The 20,880-nt window shown below is 41.0% G+C and overlaps 1 protein-coding gene across 1 annotated transcript in view; it reads right to left on the bottom strand.

Annotated features, from left to right (window-relative positions):
• Positions 1-978: 978 nt before the first annotated feature.
• SLC6A4 (solute carrier family 6 member 4) overlaps positions 979-20,880 on the bottom strand; it is a 35,583-nt gene continuing 15,681 nt past the window's right edge. The window contains exons 3-14 of the mRNA XM_079130852.1: positions 20,452-20,586; positions 19,682-19,901; positions 18,670-18,808; positions 17,614-17,748; positions 16,944-17,047; positions 15,323-15,450; positions 14,240-14,352; positions 13,469-13,600; positions 12,025-12,124; positions 10,569-10,669; positions 8,023-8,190; positions 979-1,614 (exon numbers count right to left, since the gene is read on the bottom strand). Coding sequence (XP_078986978.1) covers positions 1,540-1,614; positions 8,023-8,190; positions 10,569-10,669; positions 12,025-12,124; positions 13,469-13,600; positions 14,240-14,352; positions 15,323-15,450; positions 16,944-17,047; positions 17,614-17,748; positions 18,670-18,808; positions 19,682-19,901; positions 20,452-20,586 — 1,550 coding nt within the window. The 3' untranslated portion in view covers positions 979-1,539. The remainder of the gene's footprint in view (positions 1,615-8,022; positions 8,191-10,568; positions 10,670-12,024; positions 12,125-13,468; positions 13,601-14,239; positions 14,353-15,322; positions 15,451-16,943; positions 17,048-17,613; positions 17,749-18,669; positions 18,809-19,681; positions 19,902-20,451; positions 20,587-20,880) is intronic.

Genomic DNA, 20,880 nt, shown 5'->3' with positions numbered 1-20,880 from the left:
GGAAAATATATTGCCAAAAACACCCATGCAAAGAATAAAAGCATTTATGTCAGGAGAATATGGGAAGATAGCAGAAATTGTTGAGGGAAGGAAACCAAGGAAGAACTGAAATTGAATAAATCCAAGCTATTAAATAGACCTGCTTTTTATAAGGTTGTTAAAATAAAATTTGATTTACATGGAGGACTGAAGTGATATTAAGTCCTTTTGTCATTGATGAGGTTTTATTCAAGATTTTGCTAAAGAAATCTCAAACCACAAGCTAATATTTGGTTCTCTACTTATGCATCGGAGAGTCACAAGTCACCAAAGTCAAATTTACTTATCCATGAGTGCTTTACAAGGGACAAACCATTTCCCAAGTAGCCTTATATAAACTGAAACTTGAAAACTATCTGAAGAACTCACAATCATGGCCACCAGGAAGGGTGAAAGCAATTAAGGCTAACCAGACTCTTCAGTTGCTGCTAGACTAAGGATACCCTTGGTTTAGCTCAGGGTGCCAGATCTATACACTGAGAGCTAAATGGGAATTGGATTTACCCTCTCAGCCCAAAACAAAACAACCTGGATAGTTATAGTCATTTGAAGTAGAGCTTAAACCAGATCAGTTGAACATTGAAGGTGCATATGTTGACATTTATCTTCAAAGCAGTTCCCATGACTAACAAAATAGGCCAGATTTGCCTATGAAATATCCTGAACGTTCAGCGCAGAGAGGAATAGTAATGAAGCACAGCAAATACCGAAGAAAGGCCAAAGAAAGGTGTGGGGCTCAAGTAGTGTCACTGGAAAAGGAAAAGGTAGCAGAGCATGCTGTAGTACTTGTACCCTTCAAATAATAACATACACGCACGTTTGAGTAGGTAGAACTTGTTAATGTAAGAAAATTAGAGGTAATTCATAGTTTGTAGTGGACACAAGTATTGGAATAGAGATAATACACAGACACAAAAATATACACAGACACAATTGCTCAAATGTACACATTATTTTTCAGTTTAGCTGCTTCTTTTCCTGACTCCACAGCAGCAACATGGATTAGAAGGTTCTAGAAGGTTCCAGGTATAGAGTTCTACACTACTCAGAAAATATGTGGCTAGCAAGACAATCCTTGTTTTTCTCCTAGATAGTTTATAACTTCATGAACAGTGGAGTCTTTAGAAGCAGATGTCAGATAACAATAATACCAAAAAATTATACAGTAGACTTTCACAGATTTGATTCTAAACCTAATCCTAACTGATGATAGGGTGGTTTCATCACCTCTAACCACACCCTCACATGTCCAAAACAGGCCATTTCAGCTGTGTCACAGTCTAACATGGTAATATGTCCCAGAGATTTCATGGAAAGAAATGGCTGGAGGCCATGAGAGTCTGGGCACCATAGTCTTTTGGGACTGTGTTTCCTTGAAGAAGGTCCTTCCTTTGTCAGGCTCAGCTGGAATCTCATTCACTTAGAGCGGAGAGGCAAGGTGGGATTCACCAAAACTAGAGGTGGCAGCAGCTGGGAAACATTTTCCTCTCTGGAGTGTGTTTACACAGCATTCAAGCGGATGTCCCCACAGGGAATTTCTGTTGGTGTTTCTGGAGTGATACTTTTAATAATGCGCTATTAGAAAGAAAAAAAAAAACAATTTTAGAGTCTGGTAATTTAGCAAAATAGCAAAAATATTTCAACATTCATATTAAAGCTTAAATAGCATTTTACTACCATTTAATAGTAAATTGGAATAGTTTCAACTTTTTGCGGGGGGTTGCCAGGGATTGAACCCAGGGTTGCTTAACCACTGAACCACATCCCAAGTCGTTTTTTATGTTTTTATTGAGAGGGTCTCACTGAGTTGCTTGGGGCCTCGCTAAGTTGCTGAGGCTGGCTTTGAACTTGCAGTCCTCCTGCCTCAGCCTCCCGAGCTGAGTTACAGGCATGCGCCACCATGTTTGGCACTGACTTTTAAAAAAGAAATTCCCAACCTCGTGAATGCATGCCTGTAATTCTAGCTACTCAGAGGGCTGAGGCAATTTAGTGAAACTGTTTCAAAAAATGAAAAGAGTTGAGAATATGTAGTTCAGTGGTAGAGCAACCCACCTGGTTCAACCCCCAAGTTAAAACCTAGTTAAGATCATCATTATAACACTAATGGGAGAAAACAAGCCTTCAGTAGACCCCCTTGCTGGACTATAGTATACCTTTGAATGACTTGGGACAAAGCACCCTTTCCTAGACAAAGGAGGTTCTTTGTGACCACTATGGCTTGAGGAGCAGAGTGAGTGCTGGGTTTTGTTCTATGGGGTTCCTTGTGCCCTGCATGTACACTACACCCACAGTGCCCAGCACTTCAGGAACCACTGCAACAGCCAGGATGTTACTAATTCAATGAATCCAATGTACAGCAATGCTGGTTAATTCATTTGAATACAAATTACAACAGTTTAAAAGAGGTGAACCTTGAAATCATCACTTCTAAAGCAGTCTTACATGGAGTTGTCCTCGTCACAGAGAAGCTGAGAATTTCTACTATAGAAACAGTGGAAATACACAGAAGCTTTAAGAGAGCTGAAATATACTTGGACTGGAGTATAAAACATACAACCTGTCTTGTAAAACTTAGGATCAGAGTGATATAAACCAACTCAATGATGCGGAAAAGAGAACACCACCACACAGAGGCTGAGAAAAATCTTACGTCGCTTAGTAAAATCTTTTGATTTATTGATCTTTAGGTGAAGCTTTGCTGTCATTTTTATTTTGGGTTGAAAAAGGAAGCAGTACTCTTCTTTTCTCTTCTGAGAGTTTATTCTTTAAGGTACACGGCCTGTGGAATTCAGAGTTCCATTCCCAGCCAGGAAAGGTGATGCATGCCTGTACTCCCAGTGACTTGGGAGGCTAAAGCAGGAGGATCTCTATTTCAAACCCAGTCTCAGCAATTTAACGAGGCCCTGAGCAACTCAGTGAAACCCTGTCTCTAATAAAATATAAAAAAGGGCCGGGGATGTGGCTTGATGGTTAAGCACCCGTGAGTTCAATTCCTGGTATCCAAAAAATAAAATAAAAAGGGCTGGGGATGTAGCTCAGTGGTAAAGCACCTCTTGGTTTAGTCTGCAGTACCAAAAAAAAAAAAAAAAAAAGTTTTATATTTTGTGTTTCTTATGACCTTAAAACCTGAGTACTGAACTCTCACACTAGAAATTTTCTTAAAAAGGAGTTGTTGCTAGGTGCAATGGCACATGCCTGTAATCCCAGACAGCTGGGAGACTGAGGCAAGAGGATCACAAGTTTGAGGCCAACCTCAGCATCTTAGTGAGACCGTCTCTAAATAATAATACAAAAAAGGGCTGAGGATATGGCTCAGTGGTTAAGTGCCCCTGGGTTCAACACCTAGTACCAAAAATTAATAAATTTTAAAAAATGAAATAAAATGGACTGGGGATATACTGACATCCTTAGGGTATACCAAGTCATTAAAAGCAAAATTTCAGAAATGATCCATTCCCATAGATGCATATATAAACTACAACTGCTTAGAAAATTTTATCTTGTTAATTGGCAACTAGACATAGATCACTGCAACCAATCTTACGTGGAGCTATGGTGTGCCAAGCGAGAAGAGATCACTAAGGCATGCAGAGGCAAGGGCAGCAAATAACATCATTATAAAGAAAAAAATTAAAAAAAAAAATAAAAATAAAAATAAAGAAAAAATGTTTGGCTTTTGTCACCTAACCCCTACCCAAACATTTCTGTTTTCCTTCTGGCTGCAGGTCTCCCAAAATACAAACCTAGTTTTGTTTCCTGTATTTTGGCAGCATTCTAGTTGTCTACTATTGTCTTTAAATTTGGCAGGCCTGGGCCTTCTACATGACATTAGATAGCTAATCGAAGGAATGGCCTATTTCTGGCATCTTCATAAACATGTTACTTATTGGAAGCATTTTTTAATATCTTTGTGTAGCTTATTGGGGGTTTCTGCAATAATGAACTAAGTGTATGACCTTGAAACTTCTAGGCTTCAAATGTTATGATATCATATCCTCTATTACATCTATAAATGGTAGCTCACTCCATAGTTTCAACCTTATACAGATGGTCCCCCACTTACAATGGTTCAGTTTAACTATTTTTTACTTTATTATGGTACAAAAGCAATATGCATTCAGTAGAAACCATATTTTGAATTCTCATCTTTCCCAGGTTAGTGATACTCTCTCATGACACTGGACATCAACAGCAAGCCACAGATCCCGATGAGCCATGCAGTCACGGGGGGAAATGTGATTCTCTGTAATGTACTCTTCAAAGCTGTAAAGTTCAGGAGGCTAAGTGTGTTGCATTTTTGACTTAATGATACATTCCATTTATGATGGACTTATCAGGATGTAACCCCATTGTAAGTCCAAGAGCATCTATATATTGCCAGGACCAAAAAGCCAAAAGAGTTAAAATAATTCACCTATGTCTTTTTTTTTTTTTTTTTTTTAAACCAGCAAGATTTATATGAAGCTTCTCTTCCTCACAGATAGACTATTAAGACCATGACCATCAAGTCTGGTAATCCAAAAAGAACTATAAAATTTTCTAATCCCTTAAGTACTTGGAAGGGGGTAGGTATACTTTATTCCTCTTGGAGATTAAACATGCATGTGAACATATTAAAGGTTTTTGAGAAATCCCATAGTTAAGAAACCTGTTGAACTTGTCTTAATCTGGCATTCTCCAAAAATCATCTGATTTCATAACCATTTTCCCAGCAGTAACACACCTACTGATGTCCCATGGAATTGTTGCTCCTCAAAACTCACTTTGGGAAATGTCAATATGATCCAACAAGCACATTTTTTTTTTTTTTTTTTTTTTTTTTTTTTTTTTTTTTTTGCGGTGCTGGGGATTGAACCCAGGGCCTTGTGCTTATAAGGCAAGCACTCTACCAACTGAGCTATCTCCCCAGCCCAACAAGCACATTTTAAAGATGAGGAAATCAAGGACCAGAGAAAGTAGGTGACCATACTAACCAGGTCTTTTCCTCTCAGTCCTCCTTGACATATTATATTACACTGCTTCCTGGTCACCCAGTGCCCTCCTCACTCATCAGTGGTCTGTGGTGACTATGGCCCTGTAATGTCTTACCTCTACTGCCAGTGAATCTGAGTTCTTTTACTTAAACATCTTTGAGTAACATTCTATTGTAATCAACTGGACAATCTGCAAGAACGATAACTAGGGTTTGAGGTGCAGTCTGTGACCAAATGTCAGTAATAAATACTGACATTTATTAACCTCTATTCCTACCCTGACCCTAGTCTCTGAATTGGAAGCAACACAGCTTGTGGATCACCTCATCTGCCATAAAGGACAACCTGAAGGAATGGATTTAATGATTCTTGACCTGAGAGTGTATTACAAGCAATACCTGGATCCAATACTCTCAGGGAGGAATGAAGTCATGACAGGACTGGTTTGGGTAGGCCACTAGTAACTACATGGTTTTATTCACCTTGAATCCACTTTTCCTATTTGGAAAAGAAATGAATGCATGTTAGGTAAGCCCTACCACTGAGCTACGCCTCCAATCTCTGAAAGCTGATGTTTGATTGCCTCATGTTCTCTTGCTTCTTGTCTCTCATGAAATGTTTGAGGAAGTTTAGTGTGATGGTCTCATGTCTGAGTTTGGCTTAGAGCCCATAAACTAGCTCACCTTAGTTCTCAGGCTGTAATAGATAGAATCCCTTCCAGCTTTCCCTGAGATAAATCCTTTACCTTTGAGCTCATTGCCTGCAAAAGCACTTAACTACAGATGAAAGAAATGGAAACTTCTTTGGACTTCTCTGGCATAGTACCCTTATTATTGTGGCAAGAAACACAACCAAACAAGTAACAATTGAAGTATTTTGATTCTGTTGATGTGAAGTATAACACTGCTGTGAATCATGGTGGCTGAACCAATAACTCTGTAAACATGGGATAGAAAACAGTTACTATTCTCTCCTTAATCTTTAGTACTGATTTCTGCATTAGCAAACTGTCAACCCTGAGGACAAGAGGGAAGCTGCATGTAAAAGTGAAAAGAACAATGGAGCAGGAGTCAGAAGACCTGGATTCTGGGAGTTCCTGTATGGTGTGATCTCAGACAAATCACTGAAATAAGGACTATTTGAGCAGGATTCTTCCCAGATTCAGTGTCCTTGTCTGCCAGTAAAATCTGCCCATCTACTTCACAGGGTATTTTGATAACAAATGATATTATCTACATGCAGATGCTTTGGAAAGTATACATTCTTAAACAGATTGTAAGGCAATGTTGTTATATGTTTATAGCACATTATTCCTTAAGTGTATCTTCTGTCATGGCAAAATTGTTTTTACCCTAATGGCTTGAGCTAAAACTATGATATTGCTGGATAGTTAACAATTTTTGAGCTAAAACTATGAGACTGTTGAAACATCCTTATTGTGTGATGATTTTCGAAACAGTACTTTGTCACATTGTTGTTAGAAAAATTACCATGGGCATTTTTTAGTATAATTTCTACTTAAAAATCTGTGTATGATCACTTCTCAATCTTTTAGCTAAGATCAGGTATAGTATCTGGGGTTGGGGTTGGGGTTCAGTGATAAGAGCACTTGCCTAGCATGTGTGAGGCACTGGGTTCATTTCTCAGCACCATATATAAATAAAATAAAGGTCCATTGACAACTAAAAAAAATTTTTTTTAAAGTATAGTACTGTTCTTATCAGTTCAACATCTGATATGTCCTCTATCCAAAGACAATATATTAAACTTATGTTAGCTTTTTAAAATGAAAGCACAAGGAGATATAGTTAATAGAGCCAGTGTTTTTTAGATTCTAAAATCAGTTTTTTCTTTAATTCTTCTTACTATAAGTTTCCTGAATATATTAAATGAATAGTAATCATAGAATATCCATATTATATATCCAGTGTCTGCTAATTAAATAATTTTGATGTCTACAGTATATGAACTATATGTAGGTAGTAATTCTCTGGAGACATTAGCAAATTCATCTCTTATTAAAACCCTCAAGTATGCTTTTGAAATCAGTGAATTCTGTACTATAAATTGATTTTCAGAATTGTAACAATGGATAAGAAACCATCCCAAGGACATTTGCTATTATTGATCACAATTTGTCATGATCAATCAGTTATGTGAGAGAAATCTTATCAGAAGACATTCTATTACAGTTGATGTGACTCTAACACTGCAGGTTTTTAAATTTTGAACGTCTAATATGAACACTAATTTCTTTTCAAAGATTGAAAAAAATTTTGCTAAGTGCTATGCAGTTGTAAACAGAAAATGTAATGATTTTAGAAAATAGGTAATTAAATGCAACCATTATTTGACAATGTAATGTAACTATTTAAAAAATCTGTGTATAACTTCTGACATCACAGATCTGTGGTCCATGCCCAAGGGCAAGCAGAAGGCCAAACAGTTGTTTGATAAGTTTAGAAAAGCTATACAAAACCCAAAGTGTGTGCTATGCTGCATCTGAAGGATGAGCTCACTCTTTTGCTGTTGTATTTGAGGGTTTTGGAGATGCCTTATGATGATAGTGGCAGCCTTTGGAAATCTACATCAAGGTATAGGTATTTAAGTAAGTAAGGTTGAGAGCCTTCTGGTGCATTTTATATCGTTTTGTTTTGTTTTTTTTTTTGTATCAGGGATTGAACCCAGGGGTGCTTACCCCCTGAGCCACATCCCGAGCACTTTTTTATATTTTTATTTAGAGACAGGGTATCAATGAGTTGCTCAGTGCCTTGCTAAGTGGCTGAGACTGGCTTTGAACTCATGATCTTCCTGTCTTTGTCTCCTGAGCTGCTGGGATTACAGGTATGTGCCACCACACCTGGCTAGACTTTTTTTTTTTTTAATGTTGTATATTTTTTTTAAGTTTTTAATAGACTTCTCTCTTAACAGAGCATAACAAGAGGATCCTTTTTTCCCAAAACAGTTACCAGTATGAACACACACCACACACATACACACTAACACAAACCTCCTTAAATGTCCCTGGAGTGATGATCAGCCGATAAGTTATATACGTGGGGATGCAGATGAAAGATGAAGTTCCTATGCAGTAACCCAGGATGACACTCCAGTGAGGATAATTATATTGGAAAAGTCGTAGCTGGGGTGGGCTCATCAAAAAACTGCAAATGATGAACTGAAACAAATTCCAAGAAATATTAAAACTCCTAATATCCATTCAAATAGACACAATTCTGGTACCATATATGCTAAAGATACTGTTGAGATATATTCTAGATTGAACTGTGACACACAGGATTACCAATTGTACCTAAATTGCGAGAATAGAACAGCCAGATGCTTTTCTTAGTTGTCCCCACCATCCCTCACCTCAGAGCCTGCAGAGGGATGTTACAACATCCCTACAATTATCCCTAAAGGGAGAGAAGTTACAGTCTCCCCTTTAGTGGAGCCCTTTGCCAAGGAGGAGAGATGTCATCCAGCAGAGGAGTGAACTGGGTGACCTCTCCACAGCACCTGCCAGTCATAGGGCTTCATATTTCTCTCTGCCTTGTTTCATTTACCTGCAGTGATCATTTTTGGTTAGATGGAAGGTGCCTTGTGTTCAGGAGAGATAATAAGGTTCTCAAAACCCAAGGAAGACTCAGGCTCCTGGTTATGTCCCTTCCCCTTTTTGCTTTCTGCATTAAGCCCCACAGCCTGTGGTTTCAACAAGGATGGCTCTGCTGTGAGGCATCTTGACAATGAATGACTGCCTGCCACAGGTCCTCATAATGAAAGGAATTATAGAAGGAAAAATGCAGCTTATTACATTTCTCACTTGAAAATTCTGTGAAAAGTTTGACCAAGAAAAATTCCACAGAGCTCTTCTAACTTCCAGTTTATGAATTTTCTTATTTCAGTTTGGTTTCCAGAGAGAGTGTAAATACCGGTTTTTGCCTAGTAACCACTGTGCAGGAAACATTATTGCTCTTGATTTAATTTAATTTTATTATTTCACAGTCATAAAGAAGACAGTAATGTAAATTATTTGTGTGGTTAAACATCTATTTTTATCTTTTTTTTCTTTGTCTGCAGGTAATAAAATGGGAATATGTTAAAATACCCATCCATCTTCTGAGCAGTGTTATCCTTAGTCCAAGAGGAGAACTTCAGAACTAGGAGTCCAGTTCATCACAAACCATTCTCTAGTCTCTTTGTTCCCAGACCCAGCTGCTTAGGAAGGTAATTTGGCAACAAGAAGAGAGGGCCTGGTTAGGAGCCAACCCTGCCAGAACTCTGCTTTTCTTGATGTCAGGTATGTGAACTCCCAGTCAGCCAGGAGGGCTCAAGCTCTAGCTCCAGAAACTTTCACACAGCCCTGCCTCTCCTTGATCATACACTATATTTTCTTTTTTTGTAACTTGGCTTCAGTGAAAGGGAATATTTTTAGTAAGTTACTCATTGTTTACCTAAAGCTACCTTAAAAAGCCCAGAGCAGGGGATCTGTTAAGTAAACGTAGAAGTGAAAGACAGATTTGCCTCCTCTTAACTGGGCACTAGAACACTTGCCTTTAGAGGAGGGGAGTGAAGCAAACATCACGGGGATTATGAGTAATGTGCCTGCACCCAAATCTGTACGTGGGCTTTGCAGGGTAAAGGAACTCATTGAGTGTGCTCCGCCCAGAAATGAAAATACCAAAGCCTTAGGACCAGGATAGGGGTGAGGAGTGTCAGGCACTCAACTCAGCCACAACACTTATTGGGAGCAAGCAAAACTTCAGTAATCAAGATAAACATTTTAGTGCAATTTTTTAAGAGAAAGGATCTGATTAAGGTAACTCAAGTGAGGTGAGTCACATAGGGTCAGGGTCCTATGTTTATTTAAAATGTTCATCATGGATTGATTTGCATTATTTTTTTAGAAATATTACATTAAAATAATATTTGAGTACTGAGTTTTTTGCCCCTGGTGAGTATCTCCCCTGCCTTCCGTACATCTGGGCCCTGGACCCATTTCCTCACTATTGTGCAGAAAATGAAAGTAAACACATGTTAATCCTCCTTTGAAAAATAAATGCAAGGGTTTAAGTAGATTATCAAGAAGCACTGGTAAGAATATGAATTAGTAACCTATTTATGTCAGGACTTCTTGTGGTAATAGTGGGCCAGGTGATTCAGTGAAGGCCTCTCACTGAAAACAACTGAAACTTCTGCATCATAAATAATGTTTGCCAGGACTTGTGGTCCTTGCCTATAATCCTGACTACTTAGAAGATGAAGCAGGAAAATTCCAAGTTTGAGGCCAGCCTGGGCAATTTATAGAGACCCTACCTTGAAATAAAATAAAAATGACTGTGGTTATCACTTACTGTTAGAACATTTGCCTACAATGTTTGAGGCCCTAGGTTCAACCCAGCACATCAAAAAATAACTGTATATATGTTGTAAGTATACTCTTTATAAATGTACACTTATGATTAGACACTTTTCTGTATATGTGTTATACTCCAATAAAATATCTGGGGGTAATTTTTCCCCAGGGCAAGACTAAGAAAAGAAATGACAACTCACCAGGAGAAACATAGGGCTGATGGCTACCCAGCAGATCCTCCAGAACCATCCAGGGCTGAAGCCAAGCATTTCCTTCACATCACTGCAAAATTGAGTGATACCTGAAATCATCCAAAAGAGAAAGAAACTGATTGACTGAGAGGCTCAAAGAGAGTCAGGGTCACAGGGTCAGCACTAAGGATGACAAGAAGGAAGGGAGATAGAATTCCTCTCCTGAACAGTGTAGCAGTTCTGGGAATTTCTCCATATGAGGTGCTCAGGGACATCAGTCTGGTCTGAAGGGTCACAAAACTGCATTTTTGTAGCAAATCTCTTTCTACATAGAGCAGGGTGATAGACATTTGGGGAAAGGCACAAAGCCCACAATGGTGCCCCCACTAAGATCTCAGTATAAATTTGATTTTACTGTTATTGTAGAAAAGAATGTTGAATTTTGTTCAGGGATGGTGAACCAGCCTGACAGAGACCAATTTTCAACTGTACACTGGAAACTTTCAAGAGAATTTTTTAACAATTTTCCCATTCATATGCCAGATCAAGATCAAGGTTCTTCTATAAAAAGTTACTGGCACAGTGAGAACTGATAATTCTCATTGACAGAAGAGAAAATAAGAAGGGAAAGGTGCTTTGCAGCTGCTTCCCTGAACACTCCCTGCATATCCTAGGGCACGTCTGCAGCAATTCACACACTGAACTTCGTCCTCTGAATTACAGAAGAGGATTTCTTTTTAAAACACCGGACCCATGTGCAACTCAAAACACACTCTGCTCTCTTCATAACGAGTAATGACTACCATGCTAAAGCAGTTTTAGTATCATAGAAATTAGAAAATCAAATACATTTTTAGAATGAGATAGTAGATTCCAGATTTTAGAGAGGCATCTCTGAACTGTTGTTTTTCATTTCAATTGCCTGTGCCCTAAAATCCTTACCTAGGCTCCTGGGACCTCTGCCAATGGACCCATCTCAGCTCACTCCCTGAGTGCCTGGTGCTTTCACCCTTTATCAGATTCCATCCCAGGACCAGAGGAAGGTGATTTGGGAGTCTTCCCAGAGTAGATCATGCAAATAAGAGCATTCTTGCCTTTTTCTTAGAAGATAAGCCTAAGCTCTGTCTCAGAGCTCTGGAGGAGATCTCACTTGAGAAATTTAAATTTGGGGCAACTCTGTTTAGCAATTTATTGTACACTCTGCAAATGCATTCACTGTTCATGAATTCTGTGGCTCCATCAGGATCTTAAACCACCACTGTTGATGTGCTATAGGGAACCTCTTCAGCCTTCCTCCACTGGGTGAATATTCAAACTCAGAATTGAAAACGTGTCCTTCCTGAAGGGTGCAGGCAACACGCAGTACAGAGGGTGGAGGAAATGATGATTTCTGGAGAAGGCACTTAATTGAGATTATTTAACAAACCCATCAAGAGATCACATCTTGGCTGAAAGAAGATCTTACCATAGAACCAAGACACAGCAACTGCTTCTATAAGCACGACAGTGAGCACCGCGGGCCCAGTGGCATACTCCTCCAGCAGCTTCACCACATAGGCCCCTCCCTGGGAGCAAGACCACAAACCTGGTTAAAGGCTGCTCCTCCTTACTGCACAGACCTGCATAAGCTTCTGAACTTAGGGTAATGCTGAAAAACTTCTACCTTGGACCTAATCTACCCCACAGCCTGCATCTTAGAGTGGTCTTTATAGTGTGGGCCAATTTTCACCCCATCAGACACAACTTCCTACCCAACTGAGCCCATTCTTTTTGTTTGTTTTTTTCTTTTTTACAGTGCTGGGGATCAAATTCAAGGCTTGGTGCATGCTAGGCCAGCACTCTATCATGAAGCCCCAGAACACATTCTTCATATTTCTTTTTCCCACTAAGCTTTAAGAGACAAACTCCAAAGGACTTCTGGATCTATTTTCAGCCTTCTTCAACTTACTGAGCACTTCCTGTGTATTCAACTCCAGAGAATCCCCACCTCTAAAGACTGAATCTGGGAGGGTGGATGATACCAGACACATTGAGTACCTTGGTCACAATTTTGCCTTCTGTCCTAACTCCTGACTACCTTAACCCCCCACCCACCCTGTTGAAGCTCCAGAGCCATCGGGGTCATGGCTTGAAAATGCCTATCTGCAATATCTGCCTTGAATCAGGAGAACACAAGCCTAGGATGTCTGTGGTTACTATCTGATGTCTGCTTTATTGTATTTGCCTCAGTTACCAATTCATTACCATTGCAAGTTCTAGAAGAGACACCATGGCATAAAACATGGTGGCAAGACATCAGCCTCTAGTGGACATGGTGATGCACACTATAATCCCATCAACTTGGGATGCTGAGGCAGGAAAATCACAAGTTTGAGACCAGCCTCAGCAATTTAGTGAAGCTGTCTCAAATATAAAATAAAAAGGTCTGGGGATGTAGCTCAGTGATAAAGTGCCCCTGGATTCAATCTCTAGTATCCTACTCCACCCAACGCCCTTTAAAAGACACTAGCTTCCAGCTGTTCCACGTATCAAGACAACAGGCAATATTCCCATTAGAGCAGCCTAAGTATTGGAAATAGGCTGGAACTGTAAACTAGTTTTTCTCCAGATGTTTTGCCAAGCTAGAAATGTAATTAGATCTACTATAAAATGTGAAGAGCTTCAGGATACCAAACCATGTATGATTCTATAAACAGATGCTGCCAGATCAACTTTCCTTCTTTTCCTTGGTGAATTTTTTTTTTTTTTTTTTTTTTTTTCCAGTGTTAGGGATCAAACCCAGGACCTCATTGAGGCAAGTGTTCTACTACTGAATCACACCCCAGCCTGTGGTGACAGAATGGCAGTACCAAGTCCCCTTCTGTTGCCCCAGTGAAGGCCAGCTCAGAGCTGAGGGCCATGATACTCACAAAAGTCAGGGTGACCAGGGATCCAAAGAAGCAAGTAACCACCACAGCAAGCACAAACCACTCCCGGCGCTTGGCCCAGATATGTGGAAACTCATCCAGCACAGCGGTGATCACACCCTCCAAGCCTGCAAACTGAGAGGTGCGTGCAAATGGTCACAGTGGAGGCTTTGGGACAAGTCTTTGCCTTCAGAACAGTGAACAGGAGGAGGTGTAAGATGGCCAAGCGATCAGTCAAGCTCATCATGACCAGTTCCCCCAACTCACTGGTCCATGAACACACCTGGATGCCTATTTCCCTGACTTACACTGTATTTAGAACCCAATCCTGAGGACCTCCAGGAAAGAAAATACAGTATGTGGACTGAACTTTAATATGTGAGGTCTCCTAGGGAGACTGGCTACACCAGAAAGGCCAACTCAAAACTGAGACTTACTCCATGGTAATAAGTACAAGGCACTAAGCTAAATGCTGGGCAGGGCAGACACAAGAGGGACCTTGTCCTGGCCTTCACGGTCAACACACAGTAAGGAAATCACATCTGCGGAGCCCTTCTCCTGTCCCAGGCACTTTCTTCACATGATCTCATTAATGACCCTGTAATGTAGTAAGGGCTGTAAGTGCCATTGCTGAGGAATAAACAAGGGGTTTGCGGGGCACAAGGAGAGAGTAGCTAATGCTGCCTGGGATGACCAAGGTGGGAGGAAATGGGTTCAGCTGCATCTTCTCCTCTTCATCCTCTCAAAGCCTATTTTCCTTCCCCATTTACTCACTGTGCTGTCCAGGCCCAGTGTGATCAACATGAGGAAGAAGATGATGGCAAAGAACGTGGATGCTGGCATGTTGGCTATGGCTTCTGCATATGTGATGAAGAGGAGGCTGGGTCCTGAGGGAGATAAGGAGAAAGGACAGGTGGTTGCTGAGACTTGTCCTACAAAAATGTCACAGGGTGAAACTCAGCGACTACAATTCTCATCATAAGACCTTCCACGTGAGTTAAGCTGTGACATGTATCAAGTGGCTCCTCACACTCCACACCATCTTACCTGGTCACCTGGGAGGCAGGAGAAAAGGAACATATACCTTGAAAACTGGGTGCCCTTAATTAAGATGGGGGGTGGAAAGAGAACCAAAATCTCGAGATGAGCAAAGCTACACATAAGAGTAAGAGTTTTTCCACTATATAACAATTTGGTGTTTTATTTTCAGGGCCAGGATTGATATTTTAAAAGTCCCACAGCATTTAGCCCCTCTGATATCTTCAGCTCCAGAACAGTAGGAAGTGGAATAAAGACTTCCTGCCATTTTAAAGTCACTTTTGTTAGTGTGAGGGACATGTTTTCAACCTCTCATGAGTTAGCTAGGTACCCTCTTTTGGGGAACAGGATTGGTCAGAGCATTGCCTCGGGCCAAAAACACAAGTATGCTCTCAAGAAAACCCATCCACTAGATGCAACACCTTGTTTCCAACATCTGTCACAGTACAGCAGAATGACCAAGCAGCATTTTTCTACAAGGGACAATTCTAAGGATTAGTCATTATTTGCTTACTAGACTGGATTCATTATAAGACCATCACAGGACTCAAATCCACTGATTTTAAAGTTATATCCAAGTCATATTTTCAAGCCTATTGTGTATTGAAGGCCCAGTGCTGGGTGCCAAGGGACTTGCCCTATTCCATGTGGCCTTGAACACACAGAAAGGCTTGAGATCACCAAGGCATTAAGTTTCTCTCAAGTCTTAGAAATTTTCAAGAGTAATTAAGAAACTATTCAAAACTTAGATATTTGTAAAGATCCAAAGCAGAGCAATTCAAAAGAAGCCAGTAACCAAAACAGAGTCCAAGGTCCTACCTGCATCTTTGGCCACCTCTGACACATCTTCATTCCTCATCTCAGCCATGTACCCAAGCACCGTGAAGATGACAAATCCCGAAACAAAGCTGGTCATGCAGTTTACCAAACTGGTCACAAGGGCATCTCTGGAGTGGAAAACCCAAGGGACATGAAACAGTTCTGGGGTGGTTAGTCTAAGCATTATCTGCATACCTGCCCCAAGACAGACCACTGTGGCTCAAAGGACCCCTAGCCTTGCCTATATCCCTCTCCTTCCCCCAGAATCCAGACTCTCAGGCTTGAAGCTCCAATGCCCTGAGCACTACATGTGGTGTGGGAATAGTAACAGGTCAGAGGTGTTTTAAGAGGTGGTTCTGCTATGTAACAGCACAGACTTCTCCATTTCAAACAGGAAATACCTGTTCTGGAATAGGGCCTGGGCTGGAAGAGGGGGCAGGATGGGGTTTTGACCTCACATTTTTTTAATTCCTCAGATTCAGATGTTTGACATTATCTTCAAATGAAGTCACAGGCTGCCACAGAGATACCCTGACACTTACCCTCCTCACCCCCAATGCTGGAGTTCAAATCCAGGGCCTCACACATGTTCAAGCCCTCCACACACTGAGCTACACCTCCAGCGCTTTTTAAATTATAAGGCAGGGTTTTGCTAAATTGCCTAGGCTGGCCTTGATCTTGCAATCCTCCTTCCTTAACCTCCCAAGTAGCTAGGAATATAGGTGTGTGCCATTGTGCCCAGCTTCCTGGCTCTTTTAAAAGACCTCGGTGTACAATTTCAGATTGGTATCCCAATGTAAGGCCACATTCCTTAGGGTAAATATGAACCCCTTCCTCATCTTTTAAAAAAACAAACTATAATTATGACTGGCACAAATAGATTGCCATCTGTGATGGAAATTAAAATAAAATTAAGTCTAAAGGTGATGAGTGACATGTAAGTGATGATCAGTGCAATAGTCCCTGTTTTGTTAAAATATCTAAAGTAAGATTTTTCTATGAAAATTAATGGTATTTTGGGCTGGTCAAAAAATTCAGTCAGCCTGGTGTGATGGTGCACACCTGTAATCTCAGCTACTAGGGAAGCTGAAGCAGGAAGATCACAAGTTTGAGGTCTATCTGGGTAACTTAGTGAGATCCTGTCTCAAAATAGAAAATAAAATGGACTGTGATGTAGCTCAGTGGGAGACCACCCTGGGTTCAATTCCTGGTATCACAAAAATTAAAAAAAAAAAAAAAAAAAAAAAATCAGTCAGTATACTTTTTGTGTATACATACATAAACAAATTATCACATTATAATTTTGTTGTTAGACATATTAACCAAACCCAAATATTTAATTGCATATTGTAATTTTTGTAAATTTTCTTATGATTTTTATATATAGGAATTTTCACAAAATAGAAGTGGCCTGGGGACTCTCTCAACCTCTGGTAAAGTAATAGCCTGAATAGACGCTCTGGCCAGAGGTGAATGGACTAAGGTTTGTGGTACCTGTGAGGGGCAGTGTCATCATAGCCTGAGCCTGGCCAACTTGAGACCATTGGTTTCACCACCTTCCTCCAGACTAGCTTTCTCTCACTCTATTTCCAAGCCTTGCTTGAGGACCCCAGATACTCACTGGTAACAGTTGTTGTTGAACTTGTTGTAGCTAGCAAAAGCCAGGAGGACTCCAAAGCCTGGACCAAGAGAGAAAAAGATCTGAGCAGCAGCATCGATCCACACCTGGAACACACAGAGGAAAGGGCACAGGGGTAAGGGCAAGACCCAGGCTGACACTGGGCACCAGCAGGACTGCACCTCTCATGACTCCATGTGACTATGTGCAAGGTGAAATCCAGCTTTCAAGGCTCATTTCAAGGACGATCACATAACCTAGTGCAAACACATGTGATTTCTCTTCCTACTGTCATTTAGGTTTAAAACCACCCAGTGGTATGTACAATTTTTTTTTTTTTGGTACTGGTGATTGAATCCATAAGAGCTTTACCATTGAGCTATAGTCTCAGCCCTTCTTATTTTTCATTTTGAGACAGGGTCCACTAAGTTGTAGAAGCTAGCCTTGAATTTGCAACCCTCCTGCCTCACCTTCCTGAGTCACTGGAATTACAGGCATGCACAACCCCACCTAGCTCAACAGTACTTTTTATGCTTGTATTTCTGATTTAAAGCATTTTTGTTAACTTGTATATTGAAAGTAAATTTCAGTTGTCCCTACTGTCTTAACTGAAGGGAAACTAGTTTTGTGTAGTGGATGACAGACAGGTATACAGTTTTTCTTAATATCTTACCCCTGTCTCCAGGAGTTTCTGCCAGTTGGGTTTCAAGTAGAAGAGGACACCCCTCCAGGCTCCAGGGAGGGTGGCCCCCCTCACCAGAAGAATAGAAAGGATGATGTAAGGGAAGGTGGCTGTCACCCATACCACCTGGAAGGAAGGAGAGTGGAAACAAGGTTATTGCCTCACTAGTCCACAGAGATCAAGGAAAGAAGATGGGTTGATATCAGTGTCTTTTATTCCTAAAGCTCTCCAGAAAGGAGATCCATCTCTTTTTTGTCTGTCACTTTTAGGAGACAAAATGGTGAAGCAGAAAGATCACTGCCTGGGGGGAAGGGAAAAAAAAAATCTGCTAATGCTTTGATCTTGGACTTCCCAGCCTCCAAAATCAGGAGCACAAATGTCTGTCATTTATATAAAATACCCAGTCTAAGGTATTTTATTATAACATCTCAAATGGACTAAGACAGTGATATTTACACAATATTATTAATGTATTTAATGCCAGTAAATTGTATACTTACTAAAGGTTAAAACGATGTGTTATGCTATGTATATTTTACCACAATAAGAAAATTGAGATATCACAAAAAAAAAAAAAAAAAAAAAAAAGAAAGATCACTGCCTTCAGAACCAGGCAGATGGGGATCTGATTCAACTTGGTCAGTACTACCTACCTCTAAGCCACATATGTAAAATGGGAAAATGTCTAGCAGGAAATAGCCAGTGTAGATAAAGCACTTACCATGGCCCATGGTAGGATGGCAGTAAACTATTGCCACTGTGGGTATAGCTCAGTGGTAATGTGCTTGCCCAGCACACCTGAGGTGGCTAAAGTATCACCACTATTAATAGTTGTGATTCTCCAAGTTAAAAGTAATTTATATTATAATATTTATAATTGATCTTGGGATTGGGCCATTTCTAGAATCTTCTAATAGATGTGATAGAGAAAGAACATCATGGAATGTATTAGGTGTTGAAGGGGACGGTGATCATCCCCTGATCAGTAGCTGTCCAGGACCCTGTAGGGCCCCTTGGCAGGCCTGGATAAGCAGCCAAAGTCCTCACCTTGCCAGAAGTTTTGACACCTTTCCAGATACTGAAGTAGATAATGGTGAAGATGAGCATGATGCAGAGGGCAAGCTGCCAGCTGATGCCCCCCAGGTCCTGGAGTCCCTTAGACCGGTGGATCTGCAGGACATGGCGCCTAGAATAAAAGAGAAAGAAAGGCCTGTGAGAGGATCTAGACAATGATATAAGTACCCAGTAGTGATACCTCCAAGAAGGTGCCCAAAGAAAAATGGACACTACATTGCAAGGACCAAATGTTCACCAAGCCTCAGAAAGGACTGCCATAGGCTGGCTGATCCTCAAGAAGCAATCAGCATAGTCAGCCAGCAGTCCCTGGGAAGAGTTCTCATCCCAAAGATAGACTTCCTGGTCTCTCCTTTGCTGTCTGGGATCCAAACCTCTTTGACCAATATGCTTGGCTATTGGGTACATGAGGATTTGTGTGTGTGGGTAGTAGGCCCCTTCCTTTAATGTAGCTCTGTCTTTGGGTTGCCAGCCCCTGAAATTCCTGCATTAAAATAATGCTGCTTTTTCTAAGCATCTTCTTCCAAAGGGTAGATCCCATTCATGAAGTCAATGCATTAAACTAGAAACTATTTGAATAGTTTCAAACTACTGAAGATGCAGGTTGTTTTGCTTTCATGGCAGCTGACTGAGAAGAGGAGCCAGGAAGAAGGGTAGTTTTGATGCAGAGGAGTAATTTTGGAAAATGAAGGTAGGGATCAGCTTGGGCATGTTGGCAGTTCTGACAATGGGAAAGAAGAGGGGTGGCACAGAAGGTGCGATTGTGCGGCACTCAAAACGATTTCCCAGCTTCAAATCCTGCTAGGGACTGGGGCTCTGCCACCCCTTTTCTCATTCTCTCCCCCATCCATCCCTGATAGCATCATCTCTCAGAAGTCTGCCAGGAGACCATAAAAAGCCCTTGAATCCTGCCTGCTTCCTAAGAAGCCAAATCCAGGGGTGTGGCCTGCCTGAACAGATCATCCTCTCATTTATGCACACTTACGTGTAAAATTCTTCAGCAGGGGACGTGGAATGGGGTGTCCAGGTGATATTGTCCTCTGAGAAATAGTTGGTGCAGTTGCCAGTGTTCCAGGAATTCTTGCAGCTGGTCCAGGGCAGCTGATCCGTGAAGGAGGAGATGAGGTAGTAGAGCGCCCAGGCCATGATGGTGTTGTAGTAGGAGGCAATGTAAAAGGCAATGATGCAGATGGCATAGCCGATCCCTGGGAAGTAGGCAAGAGAGGCCAAGTTCAAAGGACACCCAACAATAAAAGTCTGAGACAGAGCCCTGGAGAGTCCCACAGCTGGAGTGAGGGGCAAAGACAGCTCCTGTCATCCATTTCATTCCCCTAAGAACTCTGAAAACCACAGGGTAAATGGCAATTACTTGTAGCCAATTACTTGTATATTTGCAAGCTTTCACGTTTTCAAAAATGTGTGTGAGGGTCTAGGGATATAACTCAGTTGGTAGGGTGCTTGCCTTGCAAGCACAGGGCCCTGGGTTCAATCCCCAGCACTGCAAAAATAAACTTTTAAAAAAATGTATGTGAGTACTGTTACTGTTCTAAATTTTTAAAACTTAGTTTACTTTTTAATTGCCATTTGTTCTGTTTCTTGTTAACAATTTCACACCACTTGACCAGTCACAAACTTGATGACTCAAGTTGTTTCCCAGGGATACCTAAAACCTAAGTGTTTCTAGGAGCAGGTCCCCAGTTCCCACCCATTGATGGAAATGCCCCTACTCACCCATTCAGCAAACCCTTCGGTTACCTTTGAAAATTGGGCAGATTTTCCTCCATATAGAAATGCATCCATTTCGGTGGTACTGGCCCAATGCAAGCTCCATGTAAAAGAGTGGAATTCCCCCGAAAATGGCCATGATGGTGTAGGGGAGAAGGAACGCCCCTGAGGCAGATGAAAGACAATTTCACTCCTAGCCTGCATCTGTCCCAGGAAATCAAACTGATCTGGACAAGAGGGCTCATGTTGAGAACTACAGAGTCGCCCTGTGCTGAGTAACCTCACACTGTGCTGCCCTGGTCTTAGTGCTTTGCCAGAAGTAACAGTAGACAGAGCACCACAGCTAAAATGAAGTTTCAAAGGAGGCTGAAAAAGTAAATGGAAACAACACTGGGTTGGGAGTCAACAGGGTAGGAACTGGGAGCACCTTTATTTCTGGCTGCCTACACAAACCTGGAC

Source organism: Sciurus vulgaris (genome assembly GCF_902686455.1).
Source record: "Sciurus vulgaris genome assembly, chromosome: 3".
NCBI classification, from domain to species: domain Eukaryota; kingdom Metazoa; phylum Chordata; class Mammalia; order Rodentia; family Sciuridae; genus Sciurus; species Sciurus vulgaris.
This window is presented reverse-complemented; position numbering and strand designations above follow the sequence as displayed.